This window comes from Hyaena hyaena, unplaced genomic scaffold, assembly GCF_003009895.1.
Source record: "Hyaena hyaena isolate Hyena2069 unplaced genomic scaffold, ASM300989v1 scaffold_251, whole genome shotgun sequence".
Lineage (NCBI taxonomy): Eukaryota > Metazoa > Chordata > Mammalia > Carnivora > Hyaenidae > Hyaena > Hyaena hyaena.
In genome coordinates, this window is record NW_024080883.1 from 369,874 (window position 1) to 392,541 (window position 22,668).

At 38.2% G+C, this 22,668-nt stretch overlaps 1 protein-coding gene across 1 annotated transcript in view; it reads left to right on the top strand.

The window, feature by feature from the left end:
• Positions 1 to 22,668, top strand: part of MORC1 (MORC family CW-type zinc finger 1) — a 164,161-nt gene that overhangs the window by 8,526 nt on the left and 132,967 nt on the right. Inside the window, 5 exon segments of the mRNA XM_039244970.1 lie at positions 6,505 to 6,573; positions 8,740 to 8,830; positions 10,019 to 10,127; positions 13,596 to 13,755; positions 15,709 to 15,814. Of these exon segments, the coding sequence (XP_039100901.1) occupies positions 6,505 to 6,573; positions 8,740 to 8,830; positions 10,019 to 10,127; positions 13,596 to 13,755; positions 15,709 to 15,814 (535 nt within the window).

Below are 22,668 nucleotides of genomic sequence, written 5' to 3' on the forward strand. Positions count from 1 at the left end.
ACTACCGAGATAAATGTCTGCAGTGTTAAAACTGGTCTCTGACCCCCATTCTGCCAGCTCTCCTGTAAATGTGGGCTCTTGGTCACAGGCACAAGGATATGATCTGTGATGTAAATCTGTATCCATACTTAAAAAGCAACTCCGCGTACCTGGGTGGCTGTTGTTAAGCATCTGACCTTGGCTCAGGTCATGATCTCATAGTTGGTGAGTTCAAGCCCCACCTTGGGTGAGTACAAGCCCTGCTTCGGGTAAAACACAAGCCATGCTTCTGGTGAGTCCCACTTCTCTAACTCTCTGCCCCTTGCTCACTTGTACTCTCTCTCTCTCTCCCTCAAACAAACAAACAAAACAAAACAAACAAACAAACAAACAAAAAACCAAGTCAGTTCAATTCAATTTTCTAAGTGTTTAAGATCCTGTGCTAGATGGGTGCTCCTGGTTCATGAAGGAGAGAGACACGGACATCTCGAAAGATCTGAGAAAACATAATAAGTGACTTTCTTCTTCCCTTTTACTCTCTAGGTTCTGAAAAGTTTGAGAAAGAAAACAAGAAAGTCAGTATATATTATTGATAAATGTTAGGTTGGTATATGGAGCTTAGTATGAGAAATCCAGCAGATTGGCTGATCAAACCCCAGAAACAGACACTTGACCAACCTGTGGAGTCAGGCTTCCCCTCAAAACTGGTCTGCCTGGGCAAGCGGAACAGAACTCATGCACTCTGCCAGCAGCTCACTCCCAAGAGGGAACAGGAGAGAGCTGAGCCTCCTGAGGTGGTTCTTCCCTAGATCCCCAGTCAGACAGTAAGCTCACTGCCCCAGGGAAGAAGTGAGTGGAGGAACAGAGAAGGGCCCCTTTACTAATATTAATGGCACTCCATTCCACATAGAAGGAAACACCAGTAGTAGAGAAAAATTCTATTGTGTATAGTAGAGTAAGTAAGTGTTTGTTGCCCAGGAAAGACTCAAAGCAGGGTGGGAATGCAGAGAAAGAATACCTCATATTTAAGAGCTAGGGCCTAAAATATGCATGTAGTTTTTGTCAAGTAGTGCAAAAAGAAAAGAATATTCTTGTCTGAGGAATTATTGTGAGAAAAAGAGTGGAGATAGATCAGTTTAGAAATTCATTCATCTATTCAGTAATAGTTTATCGAGTGTTATGAGTGAACCACACAGTATTCTCAGGTGCTAGGGATAGAGCATTGAGCAAAATGTTTGATTATATATGTGTTCTCAGGAACATGCCTTCTGAAGGCGGAGAGGTAGACAAGAAATGAACAAATAATATACCACACAATGAAAAGTGATAAAAGCAAAAAAAAAAGGTGGGATAAGAGAACACAGAGCGATAGGCAGGATGTACTATTTTTCATGAGGCAAACACGGCAAGTTTCTCTAACCATCAAAGATCTGAATGAGGTGAGGGGCCGACTGTGTAGACATTTGGAGAAAAAGCAGCCAGGGGATAATGAGTAGGCTAGGTTGACTGAAGCTAATTGTTAAAACCAGATAGATGAGCACCTTCAGTACCATGCTAAGGTTTTTTTCTGTAGGCAGTGACTATTGAAGAATTTTGAGCAATAGCATTTGGCAGATTAGAAATGTGCTCTTTTCTCTTCAAAGAGAGTTACTACAGAGATGCCTGGGTGGCTCAGTCAGTTAAGTGTCTGACTTTGGCTCAGGTCATGATCTCACAGTTTGTGGGTTCGAGCCCCACGCTAGGCTCCGTGCTGAGAGTGTGCTTTAGATTCTGTATCTCCCTCTCTCTCTGCCCTTCACCCGCTCATGCTCCCTGTCTGTCTGTCTGTCTCTCTCAAAAATGAATAAACATTAAAAGAAAAAAAATTTAAAGACAGCTAGTTCAACCCTAGCATACTGGATGGTCTATGGAGGTGTGAAAGAAGGGGTAGCAGGGGTGTAGGGCTGTGGAAAGGACCTGCACAAGATTTCATGAGGATTTGAACAGGGCAGTGGTCCTAGAAATGGAGAAGAGGACAAGACTGAAGCTGCATTTCACTCAAAGCACAGATAGTATTGATGAAGGGTTGAAGGGTTGGGAAGAATTATCCAGAATCACAAAGTACAACTGATGGAATTCACACATTATGTTCTTTTGGGTTTATGGCAGGGCACCAGTGGGGCACGGCAGTTCTCATTTCTTCTACCCTCCCCAGTACTTGGCATATACACGTGTGCGCACGCACACACACACACACACACACCTTTGCCATTTGTGTTGAAAATGACACTTCTTTATTTATGTTGTATGTTTTGTTTGAAGAACTGAACTTACGATTTTTGGCTTTACATTACGTGTTCATAAGAAAAAGCACCTATTCATGTTATAAAATTTTTTATTGCAACAAGTCACAATATGGTTATCAACTTACCAAACTTAATTTTTCTTAAAAAATAATAAACCAGCGTCAAGGCTCATGCAGCAATAGATAGAACTGATATGGGATAAAGAATTCATCTAAGCCTTGGGCTAGTTTTCAAAAAATATTTACTGAGGCCCCAAATTACTTTTCAATCCTAAGTTTTCATCAGGTAACTTGAGGGAGGGCTATAAAATTCAAACTAACATCTTTAGCCATTGGTATTTTATCTGTTCATATGTATTGGTTCTAAAAAACAGCCTTGCATTCAATATATGTATATTTTTATGCATATTTATATATATATTTTATATTCATATACACTTACATGTATTTATGTGTGTGTATTTACATACATATATATTTACATTTATTCTTATGTATATATTTATATATATATTTTTTCTTTTTTACAAATAGTTTATTGTCAAGTTGGTTTCCATTATAATACCCAGTGCTCATCCCCACAAGTGCCTTCCTCCATGCCCATCTTCCCCCTCCCCCCCCACACCCATGAGTCCTCAGTTTGTTCTTAGCATTCAAGAGTCTCTCATGGTTTGCCTCTCTCCCTCTCCCCCACCATTTCCCCCCTTCTTCTCCCCCATGGTCCTCTTTATATATTTTTTATATTTATATATTTAGTGCTGACCAAGTGTCAGGCACTGGGTTAAGTGCTGAGTGCATACAGGACCTGCTTTTAAGGAATTGGCATCCTAATGTGGAGGTCTGTGGAAAATATTGTGTATACACTCATTTTTATGGGTGGAGGGCCCTTAACTTTCACCATATCTTTGAGGCAATTGTGTTCCAAAAAGAGCCACTAGTCTGAAAGAGAAAGAGACACATGAGAACGTATTTGTCTATCCTTTGAATGGTAGGAAACACAAATTACAAAGAAAATGTTCCTTATGGACACCTGATGATGTGGGAGAATTAGGAAGGTGCCCTAGAAGGAACCTTATGTGAACAAAAGACCTAAAGGGGAAATACGCCTGGTGAATCGGGGATTGAAAGGGAAAAGAGGGCAGTATGAGCAGAGGTTTGAGTCTGGAGAGAACATAGAACACTGATGCAGTTGCAAAAATATGAGATGCTCAAGATTAGTTAAAGAGAATATTTGTGTGGAAGTGGAAGGTTGCAGTATGGGTGAGGGGAGCAAGTGACAAGAGATGAACTTGGAGAGTGTATTAGTCAGGATTCTTCAGAGAAACAGGGCCAGTAGGAGAGAGCTGAATAGATGGACACTATAAACAGACAGATAGATGGGCAGATACGGTCTGCCTCCCTCCCCCGCTCTAGATATGTATGTGTATTTATATATATATATCTATATGTCTGTATCTATCTACATCTATAGATGGAGAGTTTGCAGGGGGAGGGTGAGAGGATGGGATTTTAAGGAATTGGCTCACAGGATTGTGGGGGCCAGCACATCTGAAATCTGCAACTGGCTGGTTGGAAAGTCAGGTAAGAGCTGATGTTGCAGTGTCAAGTTCCAGATCTTCAGGTAGGCCAACAGCCCAGAAACTCAAGTGCAATTTCTGTGTTGCAGTCTTGACGCAGACAGTTGCTTCTTTGGGAAACCTCAGTCTTTGCCTTAAGGCCTTCAGCTGATTGGATTGGGCTCACTCACGTTGTGGAAGTTATTTGCTTTACTTGGAGTCACCTGATTGTAAATGTTAAGTATACCCGCAAGTGTTTTCATGGCAACATCTAGCCTAATGTTTAACCAAACAGCCCGGTACCAGAACTTAACCAAGTTGACACATAAAATTAAGTGGAAATGCATGCTGGTTTACATTTTGCTTCAGTGGGAGCAAGGAATTAGGCAGCTGTTGTTATAATCCAGAAGAGAGAGGATGGTTTCCTGAGCTAAGGAAGTGTTGTGGGGATAAAGTGGTCAAGCTTGAGAGCTTGAGAGATGTTGAGAGGAGGAGGAATTGAGAAGACATACAGAGATGCTGAGGTTTTGACTTGGGCAGCTGAAGCCTAATGGCAGAGTGATGCCATTTATTGAACAGAAAACCTCAGAAGTAAATCTGATGGAGAAGGTGTTGTGGTTTGTTTTGGAGATGCATATTTGACAGATAATAGAAATTAACCTGGAATCCTTAGTTTTAAGGATTGGAAATAAATGAAGCCAAGCTTCAGGATGGACAGTGGAGGAACATTAAATTTTGAGGCTATGATGGTCTGCAGCCACTCATTGGGCTTTATAGAAAAGGTAAGCACTGTATATGTCTCTTGGGAATTTCGAATCTTTTCTGCCTCTTCATCAGAGAAATGCCCTTCTTTCTGCAAGCTCCTCACGTGAGAACATCAAGAGCTCCTAAGAGCTGCAAAATCAATTGTTGCATCAATGCAGAGCCTCCTAAGACTTGGATCTGGGGTTCCCAATGCTGATAACCACTAGGATAATCAGGAGGACTTTGATTCCTGTGCCTCATCCATCCCAAACCTGTAAATCCACAGTATCTCCATATGATAAAAATGTTCAGCCACAGTTGCGAACTGCTGCATTGTGCAAAGAATTGAACAAGAGTGGTTCCCCCTTGTTAAATAGTGGAGAATGTCATCCTTAGTCAGGGAGGGTTAAACAGACCAAATACCTAAAGAGGAGGAGGAATATTCTGATACAAAAGTTGAAGTCAGCACTCCAGTAGACCTGGCAGAGAGTGGAACTGGGAAGATGAGATGGTGGGGGAAGATCCAGAGGGGTTATAGGAGGTGAATTAGCAGGGGTGGGGGGCGGGGAGGAGATTGGAAGTGGGTATGTGACTTAAATTTATGAACCTGGAAAGCTTAGGTATGTGTTTTAGGTATTTATTTATAGATTACCTTGAGCATTATTTAATTTTTAAAATGTAGATGGAGGGTCACCATTGAACACAGAGTTGACTTAACAGATGTGCTAAAACTGAATCATAGGTGTAGAGTTAGCAAATCAGTGGCTGCGGAAGGTTGGAGTAGGCGTAGTGGGCATGGAAGGAGCCAAAGGGAGAGACTGCAGAGTGACCTGAGGAAACGTTTGAGGTGATAGGTGTATTCGCTACCTTGATTGTGAAGATGGCTTCATGGGTATGTATGTGTGCCAAAATACATCAATTGTACACTTTAAACATATGCAGTTTTTTTGTGTGTGTAAGCTATTAGAGAGAGAAAGAGAGAGAGATGTGGTAGAACTTATATATCCGAATGTTAATTCTTTTCAGAGCCAGGTTATAAATTGAGCATTAAAATTAGTCTCATTAGTTTTAGTTACACCTTTACATTTTTTAAGCGAGAGATTATTTTGTTATCTTAATGATATCTCTTAATCATTAAAATTGATTCCAAATAATTTAGCTGTTTTCAAAAATGAAATGCATTTTCAAGAGGCAAATATTTGCTGCCACTAAGAAGCCCACATAAATGGTTCTCATGAGAATTAACTACTTAGAAGACAGCGTGAGGAATTTAATAAAAGGGGCGTAAATTGACTTTAGAATTAGTGCTTTGGTGGAAGGGCAAAAAGGTTGATCCATTTGATAGAGGGATCCTGGAGTCAAGTCACCATCTACTTTTATTCCCTCCCGTAGGGAGGAAGTACCTGAAGTTTGTTTGTTTGTTTATTTAAATGCTTATTTATTTTTGAGAGAGAGACAGACAGACTGTAAGTGAGGGAGGGGCAGAGAGCGAGGGAGACACAGAATCTGAAGCAGACTCTAGGCTCTGAGCTGTCAGCACAGAGCCTGACTCCGAGCTTAAACGCTTAAACTCACGAACCATGAGATCATGACCTGAGCCAAAGTCAGACGCTTAGCCAACAGAGCCACCCAGGTGCTCCTAGGAAGTACCTGAAGTTTAAAGGGCCAGATTCCAGAGCAAGGCACGCCATGCTGTATACATAATTTATTAATATGTAGGTGTTTTATGTCAATTTAAAACCTTTTTGTTGCATGATTATTTTTCTCTGCAGTTTCTTGTGAAACTGTAGCCAAGACGTCTTTCCGAGTGCCATCACTGTGCCATAACTCTGTCACTCAGTGGCTGCGTTTGAGGAGGGCAAACAATTATGTAAGCAGTATGACTTTCTTATGAACAAATTAAGGCCAATAGTTACTAGTAATAACTGCTTTCTCTTACAGTGGATAATGAAAAACTGCAGGGTGGATTCATGTTGTGCTTCCTGGATGATGGATGTGGTATGAGCCCTGGTAAGTTAATTATCTAGATACCTAACTGGCTGTTAGAGAAACCATCTGAGATCCCATAAAATAAATAAAAATAAATTGAGCTGTTTATGCAAAAACAGGTATGGTGCTATTAGGAAAATCAACCTCAGACTTAACATATTGTTGAACTTTTTAGATTTAAATATTCCAGCTGACAGAGTAAATTCATTGCAATCATCTAAACCAAGACAAAAAGTGAATGTGGATAAATATTGCAAGAAAAGGGAAAAACAGAAATACCTATTACTTAGAAGAAAAAAAACACCTAGGAACGAATGGAAAAGAAAGGGAACTGGATGGATTCTGAGATTGCTTTAGCCTGCCCTTCAGGTATTGCTTGCAAGAGGCCTGAGGCAGTTTCCAGTGCCTTTAGGCTATTTTTAATTTTCTGCTTAACCTTGAGGTAGAGGTTCCCCTTGTTTTTCATGGTTTGTTTTTTATCTGCGTGTTCAGGGATTTAATAGCTTCAGTCTATTCTTACCATAATGAATACAACTACAATACAGTGCATGATCTTTTACTTTTTTTTTTTTTTGTATCTTCAAGGCAGTCAAAATGCAACACATAGTAGGTACACAATACCAACTTCCTGTGGAATTGATACCCTCTGATAAAGGCTTTAAAGGCTTTAAGTCCTTTGGGATAGTTTATCTGGGGGGTTCTTGTATAACACTTTTCTGTGTCCTATAACACTTTTCTTTTTGACCACTACGTTAAAAAAACAGGGAGTTCTGGTCAGTTCTACACCAGAGGAGAGGATGCTCATCATTGCTGCTAATAGGAAGTTAATAATACAAAGTTATTTTCTTGGGGCATCAGGATGGCTCATTTGGTTAAGCATCTGACTTCTGCTCAGGTCATGATCTCATGGTTTGTGAGTTTGAGCCCCGTGTCAGGCTCTGTGCTGACAGCTCAAAGCCTGGAGCCTGCTTCAGATTATGTGTCTCCCTCTCTCTCTGCTCTCCCTCGCATAGCAATCCCAACGGTATTTGTTGTCTTTTAATATAAATTAAAAAAAGATTAAAATCATATCATTTCCATGCTTAAAACCCCTAGTGCTTTTTCATTACTTTGGGGTAAAATTTATACTCCCCAGTAATGCTTCCAGTTTCTTGAATTATTTGACCTCTGTCCACCTCTTTGACCAATTCTCATGCCTCTCACTCCCTTGCTTATAGCCCTCCAGCTACCCCTGCTGGCCCTTCATTTGAATCTCATCTAGGATGTCACCTTAGAAAGAGTCCTTCCTTGATCATTCTGAGGGCCATACTTCTATTAATTCTCTATCACATTAACTTGGTTTTATTTTCTTCACTTAAAACTCTCAGAAATAGTCTTATTTGTATGCTTCTTTTAGTATGTTTCTCCTACTATGACATAAAGTTGTTGTGGGCAGCGGTCACGTCAGTGTTCTGTACCTGTGCCCAGAACTCTGGCCTCCAACATGGGAATCTGTGAAGTGTGCTTTGGAAACCACAGAATATGGCATCTGACAACTCTGTACTGTTATCCTTAGAGTAGCATTTATCAGCTTTTTAACCTCGGGCAGATTACATAAACTCCTTGAAGTTCAGAGGATTCTTCTCTAGAATTCCAGAACGCCCTGAAGAGATCTGGAGACTAACTCTGAGAGTCTGAAACAAGTAGCCCTTCTTCCTCAGGTAGTATTAGACCAGAAGCCATTGTGCCCTTCTCAGTTTTACCTGGGGCCAGATAAGAAAGAAATTCATGGAAAATTAGTAGTGGTACAAATAATTATAACACTTCTGTTGGCACTTATCAAGTGGCATGCATTGTGTTCAGGGCTTCATAAATAGATAATCTCATTTAATATATTTGTCTTCATCAGCAACTCTTTAACATAGGTATTAACAGTTCCCTTTTAGAGACCAGGAAATTAAGACTCAGGGTTTAAGCTCTGTGTACCCAAAGTCATATGGCTAGGTCTGTCTGACCTTCAATATATTGTACTTGAGATCCTGGTCAGGGATCATAGAGCCTGACAAGGATCCTTGTCTCTGGGCTGACCCAAGAGATAAGGATTTGCCCTAATATCCTGAGATATGTGTGACATCCTGACAATTGGACCTCTGGCCAAGGTCAGTGATTCGTAATTCCTAACCACTTAAATGTCTTTCTCAATTACAGAGGAAGCTTCAGATATCATTTACTTTGGAACATCTAAGAAGCGGTCATCAACCTTGAAGTTTATTGGGCAATATGGTAATGGTCTTAAAAGGTGAGAAATTGTTTTCCTTGTTAAAAAAAATATTTATTTATTTACTTATTTATTTATTTGAGAGAGAGAGAGAGAGACAGAGAGAGAGAGAGAGAGACAGAGACAGCAAGCGGGGAGGGGTGGAGAGAGGGAGACAGAGGATCCAAAGCAGGCTCTGTGCTGACGGCAGAGATCCCAATGTGGGGCTCGAATTTACTATGAGATCATGACCTGAGCTGAAGTCAGACGCTTAACTGACTGAGCCAGCCAGGTGTCCCAGAAATTGTTTTCTTTTAAGGCATGTATTATTGATACTGGGAATCTTTCCTTAAAGTCAGTTTTATTCAGAATAATCTAAGTTTGAAAGCTTAAAAAATGTGTATATACATACACATATGTGTGTATAAATATATATATAAAATATATCAATGTAAATATATATATATAAACTTGAGAGTGAGTCCTACCTTGTTTTCGGATTTCCATATGTATAACTGACTTGGATCTTTACAACATTTTTATTTTTATTTTTAAAGTTTATTTATTTTGAGAGAGAGGTGGGTAGCAGAGAGAGGGAGAGACAGAATCTCAGGCAGACTCCATACTGTCAGTGCAGAGCCTGACGCAGGGCTCGAAATATGAGATCATGACCTGAGCTGAGATCAAGAGTTGGACCCTTAACTGACTCAGCCTCCCAGGCACCCCTACAACATTTTAAAATTTAAGTCTCAAATAGGTGATGAATTGTCTTTCAGGTATGATTGAAAGGCCAGCCCTGTATTTCAGAGCTTCACTTAATCTCTGTGTTCTCGTTTCTCAGAGCATATGGTAGTGTACGTGTAATGTGTCCACAGCATATTTTATTAGCCTGCCTCAATGTAAGATGATGACAAGAGACTATGAAGACAAGAAAATATGCCACCTGTGTGGCGCCTGCCAGGGACAGATGATTATTCTTTTCTTGAGTACTGGACAGTACCATATTTCTAGCAGTCTTGTTTCAACCAAGGATGTAGAGCTAGATTAGTTTAAATTCATCTGCTCTACTTTAAGAAAAAAGTATTTGTTCCCATTTGGTGATGGGTCAACAAAACAGTAGAGTTACTTCTATGAAAAAACAACTCATTACAATAAACTGTGTCATGCCCACCTATTTCTTCTTTTTTGCATTTGAGATGTAAACCAGTATATTCTTGATTTTTAATATAGTGGATCCATGAGGATTGGAAAAGACTTTATTCTTTTTACAAAGAAGGAAGAAACGATGACCTGTGTATTTTTTTCTCAGACATTTTGCGAAACAGAAGGTCTCAGTGAGGTAAGAATTTAGATTTTCTTTGGTTCCCATGGTAACGGTGTTGTTTTCATTTGCCATATCAGGAGGTGAAGGCTACAGGGGTTCTTTTCTGATTATGATTTAGAAATTTAGGAACGTATTTGGGAAATGGATAGAGAGTGGCTCCACAATCTGGGGTCATCGGAAGCCTGTCCTATTGACCTTTCTTGAGTGGGTTTTTAACTCCCAGGCAGTTTCAGAACTTTATTTTCATTATCCGTGTACCTGAATCTCCCAGAGTAAGAGGCTCCCTTTGGCACAGTGAGCTTTTTGGGAGGAGCCTGGAAAACATTTCCACCACTTGTGCCCTAAATGATCATTTTAAAATAAATATTGGATTAAAAGAATTGGAATATAAAGTCTAAGAAATTGGGTGCAACATAGAATAATTAAAACTGCAACTCCAGTGACTATAATTTCAACTCCATTTGATGACCTAGCTATGCCTTATTAATTTGCAGTGTCTGGGTTTTACTGTTCAGAACATCAGTTGTAATTCCATATAGCAAATATAGGTTAAGGAACTGCCTGGCACAGATAAGTTCTACCTATAGAAGGTAGAACATGAGCAAATTATCTGATCATCAAAGTGGTCACAAAATAAGATAGCCTTGCCACAGAATATAGGCAGACACATGTGAATTGGATACATGACAAAATGAGTGTTTAAAAAGAAAGCTGTTAGTGAGTATGCATTTCTACCATTAACAAAATTGTCAAAGCAATGGTATAAATGGAGAGATTAGAGAGCCTTGATTGGTCAGTGAGGATTTTGTGGAGAGAATACCACTTCAGCTGGAAAGGCTGATACATGGAAAGAAATGGTATGCAGCCACTCTCAGACCTGGAGAGGCATATGGGGATTGGAAGGGCAGTGTGGAGATATGAGGTTGTCCCCCAGAGGCCCAGCATGCCCACTGGTAGCAGTGGAGTGGGGCTGGATAAAGAACAGTCTATAGGCAATAGGGAGTAGTTGAGTGAGAGACTGGTAATGAGGAAAAGCAATGCTTTAAGCATTTATGTTGTACCTTATGTATGTAAAGGCATGGAAAATTGGACCAAAGCTGAGGTTACAGCTTTCCTAAAATGGGTCATTTTCCTTCTTTATAAACTAAAATCAGCAACCCTTTCCTATTTCCAGTCCTACAGAGGCAATCTCTTTCAATAGTATGAGCTTAGTTTTTCAACATTTTCCGGCATATCTCTATGTAACATACTTGTATTACTACTTCTTGATTTGATGCAGGTATTATCTATTAACTGCTCATTATAAAAAGATTTATATATATTTTTAGTCTGTTCATATCACCCATACATACCTTTCCAGTTCTCCACCCACAACATAGCTCCCTTGTAATTTTACTTACACTAATGCTCAGTATTTAAGTTTTAGACTATAGACACTTTACACAACTATACCATTTCATAAACCATTTTTTCCTTTTCCTGCACAATTTTTTATTTTCCCTGGAATTAATAATTGTCTTCTTCGTGTTCTAACAGTTCTTAACACTGTTACTGAATATTTGCTTGGTTTTCTGTCTTTATGGCTGTCTTAACCCCAGTCTCCTGCACTCTTCTTATTCCCACCTACTTACTGAAGACTGTTCTGGAGTCTTCTGATGCACTATCCCTCACTCCTGCTCTCCACGGCTGGTGCTCTGCTTGCTCCCATCATCTGCCCTTGACACCATATCCTCTGTGAGTTTCCTTAACAAGGCTTCATGAGAGGTCAAGTGTTTTGAGACCTCACATGCATGAAAATATTTTTATTCTATCTGAACATTGAATGGTAATTTGGCTTGGTGTCATTTGTAGGTTGGAGTGAATTTTCCCTCAGGAATTTGAAAGCATTGCCTCCATATCTTCTTATTTCCAGTGTTATTATTGAGAAGTCTGAAGCTATTTAAATTTTTGAATCTTGTGTGTGACTCTGTTTCCCCTTGTACATTTTGAAGTTGGTAGAATTTTCTTTGTCTCCAATGTTCAGAGTTAAGTATTTTGCTTTTGGGTGGGTCTCTTTGCATCCATTGTGCTGGTTGCTTGTTGGACATTTTCAATCCGGAAGTATGTGTCCTTCAATTTGGGGATATTTTTCTGTAAAGTTAATGATTTTCTTCCATTCGTATTCTCTTTTCTCTCCTTTTGCAACTTCTGTTGCATCTGGAGCTGGTTCTTGAATTTTCTCATCTTTTCTCTCTCTTTTCTGTTGTTTACATTTTTGTTTTGTTTCCAGGGAGATTTTCTAACATTTATCTTCTAACCTTGTCATAGAAATTTTTCTCTGTAATCATATTTTTCATTTCAAAGAAGTGTTTTAAATTATCTCAATATTCCTTTATAAAGATCTGTAGTTTTGTTTCATGGATATGGTATTTTTCCTTTTAGCACTCTGAAGATTTTAATAGCGATTTCTTTTTCCCCTTTTAAATGTTCATCTTCCTCATACGGTTTTTGTTTCCCTTGAATTGCTTTGTTGGTTCTTGTTTATTTGGTCTGTATTTATCATATTGGAGTAGTACTCCATCCTGAAGTACTACTTTAAAGAGTAGTCCAATAAAACGTTGGTTGAAAGCTTTGTGAGTGTGGGGTTGGGAGTGGAGGGCTTAGCAGCTTTGAGTGTTACGATAATGTAATCTAGCTGAGCTGTCTGATTGGGAAGCCCTCAAGATAATTTTCTAGATGTCTTTCCTTCTGGGTTCATCCAATTTCTCAGAAAAGACTCCTACAGTCTCCTGCCTGAAGGCTTACCTGACAGCTTTGGGGGACCCAAATGAGGGAAGAGGCCTGGGTTCTCAGTATCCAGTATGTGTACTTTAATCCCTCTGATCTCAGTAAGGTGCCCTGACAGTTGTGCCTGACAGATCCTCTAATCCAGAAATGCCCTTTTCTACTCTTTCCAGAGAATAAGCATCCATCTCTGTGGAGGTGGGGGAGCTGGTGCCTGATAGGAATCCAGAGGCTACTTCTAGCTCTCTTTCCTCTTTATCTCACCTCCAGAGTTAACTCATGCCATCAGTCTCTGTGTCTTATAGGACATTTTGAATTGTAAACAGGCTGGTTTTCGCTTCTGGCATGGGCCTCGGATAGCCCTTCCTGAACATGCTGTCATGTGCTTTTCAACTTTTGAAGTGCCAGCACTGTGCCTTCCCTGCCATCCTGCCCATATTTCATTAGTAGGGCTGAAGTAGACTCCTCTGTCCCCACATTCTACAGTGGAGCATTTTAGAATAAAACTCTAAGTATACATAATTGCTATGTGTCTCTTCCTTATAAAACTAGAATCCAAGGGGGAAATAAACTTTTAATTTCCTGTTTTCCAATTTGGCTAGATGAAGAATGGACTGAATTAGGAACACATGAAAGGATGATGGTTTGTATCTGTATATTTCATAGTAAACTGATGTGTATGTGTGTGTGTGTGCTTTTTTTTTTTTTTTTTTTTTGTAGGTTGTGGTTCCATTACCTTCATGGTTAACAAGAACCAGAGAATCTGTTACAGATGATCCTCAAAAATTCTCAACAGAATTGTCTGTAATTTTTAAGTACTCGCCATTTAGAAATGAAGCTGAATTGATGCAGCAGTTTGATGTGATCTATGGGAAATGTGGTAAGATCACCAAAATGCTGAAATCTTGATAGAAGTATTTGTTTTCACTGCCTTTGGAAAGATACTTTACGTATCCTTTTGTATTTTTTCTATTTATAATACCATGCAGGATCTCACATGGGCACAGTCATTCATTTTATCCATATGAATTTTGTCTAAAGTGAATCCAAACATGAATAGCTCTAAATGCCTGACACTGGAAGGAAGGTTTGTACTTACCTGGGCTTGAGAACTCCGAATGTGAAGAGGATGACATAGTCCATGACCACAGGGAATATATAGCCCCAGATAGCCGAGTTAGGAGATGCTTACTGCAGTGTCTAAGAGTAGAGGATACCAGGTTTTTAAGAGAGTTAGCAACTTAGAAGCCAATGAATCCAGATTTCTGTGGCTGAGAGATAGTAAAGGCTTCATGTTCCAGATAAACAGATCTTTCTGTATTCTGTATTTCTGTATTCTTTCAACCAGCACCAACTTTCTACTCAACATGTAGAATGCACTGTGTCTACTGATATTTTCCAGTGCCAGTCATTCTCTAACCTTGCACCTTTCCTATCTAGAAACAAGAAGAGTCTACTCTAGAGAAAGCTATGTGCATTTTCCTTTCTGCAATTCCTTGATTTGCATAATGTATATAGTGAAAGTCTGAGAAATTTGTTTCTGAATTGGCTTGTATTACCCTCAAATTTTCTTCTCTGATTTGTGGCATTTTGTTTAAAAATGATATTTTTTGTCACCCTCTTCCTTTTCTCTTAGAGGAAACCTAGTGGCAACTTGAGAAATATTAATCTTATTAATGTATATGTGGTATACTTGTAACGGGAGCTAATGTGATTTGCTGGTTGACTTTTAAGAAATTTATTTAAATTAAGTTCATTAACATACAGTGTAGTATTGGTTTCAGGAATAGAACCCAGTGTTGGTTGGCTTTTAATTGTGAAATACTCATGTAAATACTAATGAGAGGTATGCCATTTCCTGATATTTTTCTAAATGCCTTATAAAAATTAATGCATTTAATTCTCAAAAAAAACCCTCTATGCTTTAGGTGCCTCATGAACTCCATTAGAAACATCAGATTCAAAGAGGTTACGAAATTTATCTGAGGTCATTGCATTGGTAAATAAATGATTGATCCAGGATTTAGACATGGGCATTCTTAGTCACTGTGATGTTTGTTCTCTCTGTGTCCTAGTACGACCAGGAAATGTGTAATTGGCTGTTCTTTTAATTTCTCTGACAGTCTTACTTGTCTTTACATCATAATCAACTTTGTAAAGAATTTGGATTTTTTTTGTTAACTATGCTTTAAAGGAGGGGTCAGCAAACTGTGGCTTGAAGGTCAAATCCAAGCCCACACTTGTTTTTATAAATAAAGTTTTATGGGAACACGGCTGCATTCCTTCATTTATGTATTCTCTATGGCAGTTTTAATGCCACAGTGGTGGACTTGAATTGTGAGTAATTGTAACAGAGACTATATAGCCTGCAAAGCCTGAAATGTTTAGTATCTAGCTCTTCACAGAAAAAGTTTACCAACACCTACTAAAGGGTCTAAAAGCAATTCCTCATATCTGTACAAAATTTAAAAGCTCATCTTTGTTTTTATGTGCATTGATTTCAGTTCCACCAATGAGAGATTTACCTATAATACAAATGTAGCTCAGATTTCTCTATGAAAATTGTGCCAAAGCTTAAGAATCCACATTGAGAGACTTATAATGAATTGAATAGGAATAAGCACTTTCCTGTAGAAATGCAACCCTCTTTGTAAGAAAGTGGAAAGTGCTGTAAGACGTACATCTTGGAACTTATCCAAGCGTATTATTTACTGAAGTGCGGAAGGAAATTTGGTCTAGAGTAGGCTTAACTCTACAGATGAGATAATAGCACCACAACTAGTATTTGGTGTAGTTAAAATACTGATAAGACAAACATCCTTTTTTCTACTAGGTACTTTGCTGGTTGTTTATAACTTGAAGCTTTTGCTTAGCGGAGAGCCAGAGTTGGATATTAAGACTGACAAGGAAGATATACTGATGGCTGGAGCTCTTGAGGAGTGAGTAGTATGTGTGTTTGACAGAATGTCTCTCAATACTGGCAATGAGGTGGCTTTGGAGCCCTGCATCCTGGTTCTGTGTCTGAAGCCACTGGGTCTTAGTACTAAGATATTTCATTTTACCCCGGTTACAGATGGAGTGAGTTAGGCTGGACCGTTGATTCCCAAACCCGACTGACCCTCTGAGTGACTAAGACAGCTTCTTAAGTATAGGATCTTGTCTTATCCCAGACTTTGCTGAGTCAGCATCTCCAGATATCAGGTCTAGGAGTTAATATTTTTCACACGTTGCCCAGGTGATTTCGAGGTGGCAATGCTCCTGAGCCACCCAGGGACCCCTAATCTAATTCATTTTAAATACCAGTGTTCAGTGAAAATATAATGAGAGAAGCAAATATGAAGCATATGTGAAATCTTAAATTTTCTAGTAGCCACATTAGGAAAAGTAAAAAAGAGGTCAAATTAATTTTAATAATGTTTTATTTAACCTGGTATATATAAATTATAATTTTAATATGAAAAATATTAATGAGACATTTTATACTCTTTTTTCCCTACTAAATCCTTGAAATCTGGTGTGTGTTTTATACATACAGCATGCATCAATTTGGACTCGTGCTCGATGGCCACATGTACCAGTAGCTACCATATTAGTGTGATTTTAGACTAAGATATTGAAACCTAAGTCAATACGTAAACTTAACAGAGAACTTATTTTTGTTTTGTCTTTGAGGTGAAACCTGAAAATCCCTTCCCCAATTAGAAAATTTAATGTTTGATAATGCTTTTAGATGATCTTTTCTACTTGAAAAATTGTCTTTTTCTGATTTATATTTTTCTTTTATTCTAAAATGTGTAATTCTTAATTTACATAGAAATGAAGGGTTTTTCCTCTTAAAAAAATCTAGCCTCTTTACTATTGTACAAATGCTGGGAACCCTTTTGGCAGTATTAATATGCCAATACGAGAAAGGAGGCCCAGAAAGGTTACTGGCACCTCCATTACCATCTCCCCCTTTCCCGCTGACCCTGCCTTTCTGCTTAATAGCTGCTTCCAGAACCAATATCTCATGCTACTTAAAAGCTTTGAGCCCAAATTTTCAAACAGTTATCTGTCAGAAAGGCCTTGGCCTTTCAGCACAAGCATCAGGAAACAAATACATTATTAGAGGAATAATTTGACAGCTAATTCTTTGGGAAAAAAGTTATTGCTGTTTCCAGATTGTTTAATGAAGTCAGAAGCTTCTTAAGCCATTTAAGCAACTAATCACAAAATGAAGACCGTGCATCAGACCCAGGGTATGTACAGTTTAATTTGGAAAAATTCGCCACATTGGATTTGTTTGTTGGTTTGGTTTTTCAACAACATTTTTCATAGTTTAACCATAAGAAAAGCTTTTTAAAGATGAGTTGGGGGGATTTTGATGAGGCTGGATTGTTGTAAAGAGGAGGCATCATTTCTGTACCAAGGGTGCTATACATTTCGTGGCTTCTGATGTGAGGCTCGTGATAGTGCCAAGGAGGGATAGTAGTACCACCTCCTGGGGTGGGGGGCATGGTAATGATGTGTAGTTTTCCCCTCTGAAAAGTCAGTGGGCTCTGACATTAACGCCCAGATCCTCTTTTACTAACGGACTAGGAAAACATGAACTCTTGCTGCTGAAGCAATACTCTGGTCAAAGATGAATCTTTTTCTGACTCTTCTTGCATTTATGACGTCTGATATTTGAACTTCTAAACAAGTATAGTTTACATAATCTTGGTTTTGAGAACAAGTAGTTTGTAATATAACAACTCCTTTGCTGTTTTTCTTGAGGTTATTGTGTCCCCTTAAAGCCATTGAACATGATTCTTCCTCTGTTCAAAACAAGCCTCAAACCTTGGAATTATGTAGTTTCTACCTTTGGTCTTAGATGATTGGTCCTGCCGATTCTGAAAAGAATTTAATTTTCTACATAGAAATAGGAAAATTCAAGCTTTTAGGCTTTTTTATTTTTGGCCTCAGAAGAGGTTTTTCTGGCACTCTTTTTTTCTTCCAGTTTTGTTTAGTGTAAATATACATATATAGTGAAACAATACACACGCACACACACACACACACACACAAACACGAGGTGGGGAGGGGCTGAGAGGGAGACAGAGGGTCCAGAGCAGGCTGTGTGCTGACAGCAGAGAGTTGTGAGATCATGACCTGAGCCAAAGTTGGAGGCTTACCCGACTGAGCCACCCTGGTGGCTTAAAAGTGAAACAGTATTTTAAAACATTTTAAAGAAAATAATTTGTGTATCATGATTGATTATTTTTATTCAATTCTAGTATTTTTAGGTGTAATTTTTCCTTTTTGTTTTTCATTTATGATTTGCTTCTGAACTTATGTCATTATGTAGTCTTGGTAAGTCTCATTTCATAATAATTTCTTGATAAGTGGTTTTACAACGGTCCATTAAATTGATTCATCATAATATACATAGCAATTTCTGTATTTTTGGATAGTAGCATTGCTGTCATTTTCCATTGAAGTATTGAAGTAAACATTTTCATGCAGATGGATTTTTTTTTCATTCTTTTGGATTGTTTTTATTTTTTTTAAGACAAATTCCCAGGAATGGAATTACTGAGTCTATGTCTTAACTTTTATATAGTTCTTGTAAGTATTTGATACCAGTTTTAAACTTTGCCATCAATACACTTTATCTGCTTTGGGCTGAGGCTTTGCACTGAGGCTCCACCACGGGATATCTGACCACCAGCAGGGTCTTGTTTTAAGATGACAGTAACCTCATGAAAATTTCATTAGGAGTGATATTCAAGCACATGAGCAGTGGCATGTGTTTTGGCAATAGGAGTCTAAAGACCACCTGTTTTCACTTAAATTAAAAAAAATATGTAGATAAGTCATCTCAGAATTTCAGAATCAGATGAGGCAGAAGTTTGCATTTAATGTGTGATATATTAAATCAGAATTTGAATCTGTGAATGTGACATGTGGGGAGTGCCAGGGACTCATACAGAGCTCCATACATAATGATAGACAGAAAGTGGGTTAGATCTACAGGGAAAGAATTTGCCTTGTTAAACTTGGGCAAAGTGCCCTCAAAGGGTAGAAGACAATATGAAAAATCACTTTGTAAGAAATCAACAGAAAGTTAAGAGTTTGCAACAAGGTGGCAGGGGAAGGGCTGAGAATACTGAATATGGATGAAAGGAATGGTGAACTAATAACAGAAAACAAGATGTTTTTCCAGAGCCAGCTTAGACAGTGTTTGTTAATTTATATTTCATGGTGTGGTGATTTTTGGAACTCTGGACCCAGTCCCACATCTCAAACTCTTGCAAATTTTCTCCCACCAAAAATTTTTTTTACCCCCCTTTGAAGTAGTCAAAACAAAATCAAGTCAATTTGTTCTCTCCTTCTGACTGGTGGCTGTTAGTAACCTTTAGCCACAATCACACAAATGATTAAAATCAGAGTGATTTCCAGAGGTCCTCTATTAAATGTTTATTTTTTTTGAGAGAGAGAGACAGCTTGTGCAAATGGGTGGGGCAGAGAGAGAGAGAGAGAGGGTGTGAGAGAGAGAGAGAGAGAGAAGGAGGAAGGGAGGGAGAGAATCCTAAGCAGGCTCCATGCTGTCAGCACAGAACCTGATGCAGGGCTCAGTCTCATGAACTGTGAGATCATGACCTGAGCCAAAATCAAGAGTCGAATGTTTAACTGACTGAGCCACCCAGGCTCCAGAGGTTCTCTGTTGACTTGAATGCAGTAGGACTGAGCAAATGGAAGATGACAGGTGGTAGATGGCTCTGCGATGTCAGCGCCTATATTGCCTCACATGTTAAGGTTAGTGTGAACTGGCACCTGTAAGATCGCCAGGGCTGGGAATCCCCTTCAGCATTCCTTATCCAGAGAGTCCGTATGGTTGGCAGGCATGGAATTACTCTATATTCAGATGTTTTAAGTTTCATTCATAGGACATAGAATTCTTTATGTGGACACCTGTATGGAATTATAATTTCAGAATTGAGGTTTTGATATTTCATATAAGAGATGCCACCAAAAAATCCTGGATCCAAGTGCTGGTTTTCTTTACTCTCTCCTGCATCTGACTCTTCTACCTGGTGGTCCAGTACCTGGTCCAGGAACAGCGATCTTTGGGGCCGAGGTTGGGGTGGGCCTCTGGTGGTACACAAATATGAGCTTATTGAAAACTACTAAAACGTGAATAGATACCTAAATCAGTGTAACAGTGCTTTCTCATTCTCTACCCCAGCCCTTCTAATCTCTCTCCTGCTATAGAAATAACCCTGCAACTTGGGTTTATTGAAGTATGTCATCTAGATTTTTCAGTACTTGTCAGTTTATATTAAAGTCATACCTTTTTTCTTCTTAGCTTTTTCTTTTGAAATAATTTAGGCTTTTTAACAGGGTTGCAAAGATAATACAAAAAATTGCAGTACACCTTTCCCTCAGACTCCCCAGATGTTGACATTCTACCATACTTGCTTTATCTTTCATCTTCCCCCTCTTCCTCTTTTTACACACAGTAGGGACCCATGCATTCCTTTTAAGGGTAATAATTTATCACTATTAGTATTAATTTTGTGGCTAACCTTGTCCTAGATTTGGCTAGTGGGAGCCTGTTCAGGCTGACCCTTGTGTTCTTTTGATGTATCACCATCATTTTTTGGACATTTTTGTACTTTCTGGCATAAGACATTCTCGACTTATATTTATACTTCTGCTGCTGTAATGCTACAATGAGCCATTTCTCCAAGGAATCCTTGTTTCTTTTACTGGATAATCCTAAACCTCACTTTAAGCAACTTTTAAAAAGTGACTGTAAAGTAAAAATTACTGTACATTGGTGTATAACGATTTTTGCATGATATTCAGTTAGATTGGTATACATCATATTATCGATTGGTATACACCATACTTAGGTTGACTTCACCTTTTCACTATTTTAATAATGCTGATCTTTATATTTATATTTTTGGGCACTTGCACAATTATTTCTTTAGTATTGTCTCAGAGATGATATTGCTAGATTAAGTGGTAATAATTTTAAATTTAAATAGATAGTGCTAAATTACTGTGCAAAAAAGCTTGGGCTGTCTATGCACCCAGCCAATTATCTGAATTTTGTCTTTTGCCCCATTTTCATCAAAATTTGATATAATCAAATTTTTAAAATTTTGCCAGGTAGATTAAATATTTCTCTGCACTTTGTTTTCTCCTGATTATTGACCGTATGGAGTATATTTTAATGTTCTTTGAATGCTTACTTTGCTTCCATAATTTGCTTGTGTCTTTTGTTTGTATTTGTTTATTCCTATTATGTAGTTTCATTGATTTTTAGGAATTTTTATTTAGTTATTATTACTTTGGATGTTAAATATGAGGAAAATATTTTCTTCAGTCCGGAACTTGTCTTTTTTTAAATTAATATTTGTGTTTAGGTAATTGTAGACTCATAAGCAGTTATAAGATAAAATACAGAGAAAACTGTGTGCCCTTCACTCAGCTTCTCCATTGCGGGCATTTTGCTAAACAGTAGGACAATATCACAACCAGAATACTAACATTGATGCAGTCCATCTGGTGCAAATGCACCAGTGCATCAGCACAAGGTCCCTTCTTATTGCCTTTTATAACCACACAGAACTCCTTTCCTCTCTCCCCACTTGACTTTTAACATTGTTAGTATTGTCCTTTGTCTTATAGAAATGTTTGATATTTTGGGGTCAAATCTGTCAATATTTGTCTTTGAGTTTCCTTTGTATTTCTAACCTCAGATAGGTTTTCCTTAACCAAATATATTTTCTTATCATTTTTTAAAATACTTGTAGTTTATTTCTGTAGCTTTTTTTTTTTTTAATTTCTGTAGCTTTTTAATCTATCTGGAATTTGTTTTTGCACATGATGTGAAGTGTGCATACAGGGGGGAGGACGGATTAATATTCTCTAATGTATATAGCATTTTAAAATTGTTCAGACTTTCCTACTAATTTGAAATGCATCACTAATATAAACTAAATTCTCATCATATATGGATTCCTTTCAAGATGACCTATTTCTTCGCATACATTTTTTCCTGTTCTTGCTTCATTAGAACTTTTTGATTGCCATAGCCTTTATAATGCGTTTTGATATTTGGTAGGGCAAGTACTCTCTCACTGTCCTTTCTGAAAATGTTAGGATTGGTCTTGCAGATGTTCTCCTCCATATGAATTTCAAAGTCAGCTTTTCAAGTTTTATTATAAAAATTTTTCTTGGGACATTGATGAGCAATCCATTAAATTTATAGCTTAACTGAGGGAGAACTGACATATTTATGTTTCGGTTCTTATTTTAGTCTTCTTTTATATAGTTGAGTATAATTTTACATCATCATATTTACCGTAGTAGTTAAGAACAAGGCTTTGGGGGTTAGATTATATGATTGTAGTTACATTTTTAAGTTTTTGAGGAATCTCAAAACTGGGAAACTCTGTTTCCCAGAGTGACTGCACCAGTTTGCTTTCCCACCAACACTGAAAAGTGTTCCTCTTTCTCCATATCCTTATCAACATCTGTCATTTCGCGAGGTGTTCATTATAGTCATTCTGACAGGTGTGAGGTGGTATCTCATTGTGGTGTTGATTTGTATTTCCCTGATGATGAGTGATGTTGAGCATCTTTTTATGTGTCTGAATTACTTTGGAAAAGTGTCTGTTCGTGTCTTCTGCCCATTTCTTCACTGGATTATTTGTTTTTTGGGTGTTGAGTTTGATAAGTTCTTTATAGATTTTGGATATTAACCCTTTATCTGATATGTCATTTGCAAATATCTTCTCCCCACTCCATTGACTGCCTT